The sequence below is a fragment of the Chrysochloris asiatica genome, unplaced genomic scaffold, assembly GCF_000296735.1.
Source record: "Chrysochloris asiatica unplaced genomic scaffold, ChrAsi1.0 scaffold00016, whole genome shotgun sequence".
In the NCBI taxonomy this organism is placed as follows: Eukaryota; Metazoa; Chordata; class Mammalia; order Afrosoricida; family Chrysochloridae; genus Chrysochloris; species Chrysochloris asiatica.
In genome coordinates, this window is record NW_006408534.1 from 24140581 (window position 1) to 24146776 (window position 6196).

The following is a 6196-nucleotide window of genomic DNA, read 5'->3' on the forward strand; positions in this document are numbered from 1 at the left end:
TCTCCAGTGAGTACTATCCAATCTGTCTAGGCGGAGTTGATGAAATGAAATGCAGAAGGGTCACTTGTGATACAATAGTGAATGATTGTTATCAGGACTGATTGTGAGGGTTGGAAATGTAAAGGTAGGCATTTTGTAGCAAGGAAGGGAGTGATTAACTCTCCAATCTAGGAGTGAAGTTCTCTCTAGGATCATCAACAGAGAAGAGCCGAGAGCAGGACCCTACCCAGAGAAGCAGCGAGGTCCAAGATAGAGGCAGAGAGGATGAAGTGGAGTGATGAAGTGGCTGGGGACTTTGGATCCAGAGAGGGAGAGGGACTGTGTGCTGAAGAATGGGTGAGGGGGGAGTGTAGGGGGCGGGTTTATAGGGTATACCCTTTGGTCGGTGGATGATGCATGGAGGGGATTGGAACCATGGCAATGAAACGATATACGGTGGAATGAATGTAAACCTAAAGATCTCTCATGTAAAATATCATATAATTCACAATAAAACATGGGGGGGAAATGTGGGAAAGAGAAGGTTAAGGGCCATGTGCGCTTCATCCTATAAGGAAATCTTTCTGGAAGTTCTATGCTTCTTGGGTTAAGGAAGTTGGGATTGCAAAGAAAAACACCTAAAGTCTGTAGAATTTGATCTACTTTGACATCAAAAGGACTTCCTCCTCTCTGCATTGACAAGAGTTCTTTTTTACCCAAAGCAAATGATTCTCAAAATGGACCAACAGCATCAGCATTACTTGGGATCCTGTTAGAAAGGTACCTTGCCTAAGACTTACTGAATCGGAACACTGAGGGGTTGGGCCAGCAATCTGTGTTTTAACCAACTCTCCAAGTGATTCTGATGTACACTCCAGTTTAAAAACCACTATTTGAAACCCACCAAAACATGTGAAAAAGACATTAGAAATATGACCCAGATCAATTTAAGATTAAAAGAGAACCCAACCAATGCCCAATGCTATAAAAATGCCCAGGATCAATGAAATACGCCACTATTTTCCACGAAACAGTTCAACAGGCAATTAAATGAACTCAGCACATTTATTTTAAATGTGCAAAATGAATTTTCATATTCGAAGAGTAGCACCAGATGTTTTACTTCTTTTTCCTAATTGATTTTCCAGCCTACAGCAATTCGTCTTTGTACTTTCCAGTTGGATCCTAATGTAGCAAGAAGAGTGTGTTCTGGCAGGATTGCTAAATGCCATGCATTTTAAAACAAGCGTAACTCAGGTTGCCATGCGTCATCTGGGTGGCTGTTTCCCCCCAATACAAAAAATAGACAGCTATAGGTACCTGTCAGGAAACTCAGAAAAGGCCCTTTCAGGGTTGTGTCTCCAGGCTCTTGGCTAACTGGCTACAAAGCTAAATCCTGGGCATTTAGCCCAAGACTGAGCTCTTCCCCACAGGGCTCTGCATTCCCTGGTACCAAAAGATTTGCTAGCTGTAAAATCTGCAGATTAACATTTTGTTTTTCAATTTGGAAATTGTGTCTCTAAAATGAAGAAAAATTAGGCTTTGACGATAGAGGTGAGTATGTCTGAGGAGCCAAGTAAGGAGTGAGGTATTTGTTAAAAGTGAAAATCAGTCTGGATTGAACTGCTCTGCTCTGTGCCTGGGAAACTCCCAACAGCACTCTCAGTGGTGGCCCTGGCTGAGCAGAAGGCCCTGCTACCACAGTGTAAGTGGGTGAAAGGTCACCACTAACCAGGGTTGTTTCACTCCAGGACAGCTCTTCAGAAGCTGGGGCAAAAAACTGGAAGCAAGTCTCAAGCTTTTAAGCAAAAGGACCTTCTTACCTTTGTCCTGGAGGTGTGTAGGGAGGAGGGGCAGAAAGTGAGAATGGCAACTAAGTGCTGGAAACCATGAAAGTGCTAATTCAAAAAACATAACGCACACTTCTTAGGGAGTTGGGTGCTTGGCATTATGGGATCTCTTCCCTAGAAGCTGCTAGGAGCTGGCAGGTTTGAGCCATCATGCCTGGCACAGGATTGTAATGTCTGCTGTGTAGAAATCTGCCTGTCTAGTTCTGAGCAGCACTGCAACAGCCTGTTAACAATGTCTGAAACCACAGCACGGCATGATTCAATCTCCATTTCAGCTGCTCTAACTTTGAATAACCACCACCCCCAAATCCTAGTATAATGTCCATGATATGGCCACAATAAAAGCATTTTAGGTAGCTTATAGGCATATATACAGAGCTCTGGTAGCGTAGTGGTTACAAATCCGGTTGCTAACCTCACAGTAAGCAGTTTGAAACTACCAGCTGTTCCACGGGAGAAAGATGAGGCTTTCTGCTCCCGTAAAGATTTATAGCCTCAGAAACCCTGTACAGTGTCACTATGAGTCAGAACCGACTGCATGACCAACTCCATGGCACATAACACAACAACAACATAGGCATATATGGAGTCCTGGTGTGGTGCTGTGGGTTAACCCGCCAGACTGCAAAGCGTTTGAACTGCAAGTCGGCAGTTCAAGCTCACCAGCTGCTCCTTGGAAACCCTACACAGGGTTTCTATGGGTCGAAATCATCTCAACAGCACTTAACAACGAAGGCATATATTCAGATGAATGTTCGATACTGTAAGAATTGGCTCTTTATTTAGGCTCTTCCCTTTTTACCCAAAACCTCCAGTTCCAACGATAATAACCTACAATCTCAGGGAAATCCAGTAACCAACTTTCTTAACTAAGAATGCCTGGCTCCACGCCAGTGTGACCGGCAATAACAACAACAAAAAAATCTCATCTAAATTTAAAATACACAAATGACAAGTTTTCAAGTATAAAAAAAAATAGGATACAAAGTTCCTATAAGTGACTTGGACACAGTGTTTAACACATACAGAGCAAAAGAAAATCAAGGCCTTTGACCTCATCTAATTGAACTGAGCATGTTAGGTTAAAGGTTCTAACACCAGGTGTCTGAGTAATTCACTGGTCTTCCTTCTGGGATTGGGAAAGGAACAACCCTGGTTACCCAACCAATACCTCCCCCAAAGAGAATTCATCCTAATTTACTACTGTCACTGTGAGGGGAGTGGAGTTGGTGGAAAGGATCCCACCTAGTGTAATTCTTCCCTTGCCCCAAAATTCCCAAGGATAATCTTACACACAAATCACAGGAACCATTTTATAAATGTCATCATAGTCTTTTAATATTTTACATAAAAAACTGTATACACAGCTTATAGAACTTTTATGTAAACATCATAAGCTCACCACTTTGTCATTTGTCAGTTTATTTAAAAAATAAAAAACAAGACAACAATTTAGTATAAGTACCACTGGGGAGGAGAGGAGAAAGAAGAAAATAGGGGGAGGTTTATTCTCTGTACAGAGATGCAGAGATTTTTTTCACATAGTTTAGAGACTGCTTGTGGGGGGGGGAAATGTTTTGAATAGGTCCCAATACTTATTACTGCCTTTATCAAAATAGTGCATTTAATCCACACAAGTAAAATTGTAAAATAGTGTATTGTCACTTTTTTCAACAAAACGAAACAAAAATTAGTGGGGGAGTTTTTATCGTGTTTAAAAGTCATCATGAAAAACAAATTAGAAGTAGATGAGATTACAGTATACAAGTGTGGTTAGAATGCTACTACTGTCTTATGCAAATGACAAGTGCATTAATGTCAAACAATGAAACAATTGTGCAAATACTTTTGGAAAAACATATTTTAGCCTTTAAATAAATCAAAAATCAGTTTCTTGGACTGAACAATTTTCACTTGTCGAACAGGCACAAAGTTCGCTTATGGCAAAAAAACAAAACAAAACACCCCGCAACACACCCTCCCCCTCCTCCTGCCCCAGTGGCTGGTGAGGGGTTTGCAGGAGACGCTGTGTCTGGAAGCTGTGTCCTCTCAGTCCCATGTCAGTTCCAAAAGTCTTCCCCATAATTCAGTAAGATGGTCAAGTCCAATTCATGCTTGGATGGGCGCCTTACCCAGGCTGGGCCGGAGCTGTTCTAGCGCCGTCACTCCACCCACCACCACCATTAAATAACACCATCCTACCTCCGAAAATAAAATTATATCTATATTTATATAACCACACCCTCCCGCCCCCGTCCTCCCCAGCCCTCCCCTCCCGCAGTCCCCCGGATCTATGTTACAGACAAGGGATGGCAGGCGCTCGCTGGCTCTGGGTGAACATCTGATGGGGCGCGGCCGACCAGGGTGCCGAGCTCGGCTCCGGGGACCAGCCGCAGGGGTGGGGGGAAAACACAGGCGAGGGGAGTCGAACACACACACACACAGCCACACACTCTGACGCCTAACTCTTCAGAAAAGGATGCTCAGGGGCCCTTGGCACTCAGCGGGGCGCCCGGGCCTGTACAACGCGGCCGGACGCACACAGACACTGGGAAGGGGGCACCCGGTCCCTCTTAAGCCGATGGCCGGCGCCAGAGCCACAGCCTCCAGGGGACGGCTGCCGGTCCCGACGGCAAACGCCAGGCAGCCCGGTGGGGTCGTTCGGGGACACGGGTCTTCCCTTCTCCGGACTCGTGGGGGACGGGGCCAGGAGGGGGGCCGCGCCGGTAAAAACAGGCGGGGGCTGGGCGCGGTCTCATAGCACCTTGCAGCAGTTGATGCAGCCGTTCTGGGAGCCATAGCGCTTCTGCAGCGCGGCGCGCGTGGCTGTCTCGAAGACCTCGCGCACCCCCTCCTTGGTCTTGGCCGAACACTCGAGGTAGTCGTAGGCTTGGATGCGCACGGCCATGGCGCGCCCGTCATCCGTGCGCACGGGTTCCTGCTTCATGCGGGCCAGCTCGGTGCGGACGTGTTCGTCGCAGCGTAGGTCTTTCTTGTTGGCCACCAGGATGATGGGCACGTTGGGGCAGAAGTGCTTCACCTCAGGCACCCACTTCTCAGGGATATTCTCCAGCGAGTCCGGGCTGTCCACCGAGAAGCACATGAGGATCACGTCGGTGTCCGGGTAGGAGAGTGGCCGCAGGCGGTCGTAGTCCTCCTGGCCCGCTGTATCCCACAGCGCCAGCTCCACCTGCTTGCCGTCCACTTCGATGTCGGCCACATAGTTCTCGAAGACAGTGGGCACGTACACCTCCGGGAACTCGTCCTTACTGAAAACGATCAGCAGGCACGTCTTGCCGCACGCGCCGTCGCCCACCACTACCAGCTTCTTGCGGATAGCCGCCATGAGCGGGCCGGGCCCGGGAAGCAGGAGGGGGCCCGCGAACGCCTCGCTGCCGTCCCGCTCGCCGCTCACTTCGGGCTGAGCGCTGGGCCAAGGATCGCTAGCTGCACCCAAGTCCTGCGGTGGCGCTTTCTCTCGGTACGCTCCGGCTGCGGGGGCGGTGGGGGCGCGGGGGCATAGGGCGCACCGTGCGTCTCACGCGCTGCTCCGGGACGATGACCGCTCTTCTCGCTGCTGGCGTTGAGTGCCTTTGTGCTGAAACGGTTGATTGAGCTGCGGACTAGACCTCGCTTCCTTCTCAGTCTCTAGGCCTTACAAAACATACAAGAGATTAAGAACCCGTTTAACCAGACTGCAGTAGCAGATGCTGGCTGCGGCCCTAGCGCCTGCTATTTAAGGAGTTTGGCCACTTTCTTAATATAGCCGCCCAATGGGAAGCGAGCCGACTGAGCTCATCGCTGCGGATCTTGGTTCTGATTGGTTGTTATGTGCAGCCCAAAGGCGGGGCCGGGCAGTCTTGATTGACGGCCTAGGCCGCGGGGCTGGGAGAGGTGGTGACTGGGGAGTCTGCGCAGCGGCTAGCGCCGCAGGGCTCTGGCGGACCCCTAACGAACCCCTAGTGGGCCCAGGGTTCCTTTCCTCGCCCCGGATTATGCATACGTAACCGGGTGCCGAAAGCTGAATTCTTAGAGCCGGCGGGGCATGGGCAAGGGGCTTCGAGAGAGACAGTACTTACTGGGGCGTTGGTGGCTCGTTCCCATTAAAAATTACTTGGCTTCCCGGCAAGATCCTCTGCGAGTTACCGGACCTTTGGGGGAAAATAACTTCTTTAATGTAGTTTTGTTTTTAAATACACACTTTTATTTCCAAGTAAGAAGGTATTTTCCTTTCTTTTAGAAACGGCTCTAAACTGGTCTCTTTACTCCTCCCCCTTACACAATATACCCCCTGTACTCGCCGCTATGGGTCGGTACTGACTGGATGGCACCTAACAACAACAACTAGAATGGCCCTAATGGAAGCC

The 6196-nt window shown here is 48.7% G+C and overlaps 1 protein-coding gene across 1 annotated transcript; it reads right to left on the reverse strand.

Annotated features, from left to right (window-relative positions):
• Positions 1–4214: 4214 nt before the first annotated feature.
• RHOB (ras homolog family member B) lies at positions 4215–5533 on the reverse strand. Its single transcript, XM_006835253.1, has one exon. The coding sequence runs from the start codon at positions 5173–5175 to the stop codon at positions 4585–4587; it is 591 nt and encodes a 196-aa protein (XP_006835316.1). The 5' UTR covers positions 5176–5533; the 3' UTR covers positions 4215–4584.
• Positions 5534–6196: the final 663 nt, after the last annotated feature.

Bases quoted from the DNA above. Each gene is read 5' to 3' on its own strand.
- RHOB (XM_006835253.1), bottom strand. From the start codon at position 5,175: ATGGCGGCTATCCGCAAGAAGCTGGTAGTGGTGGGCGACGGCGCGTGC.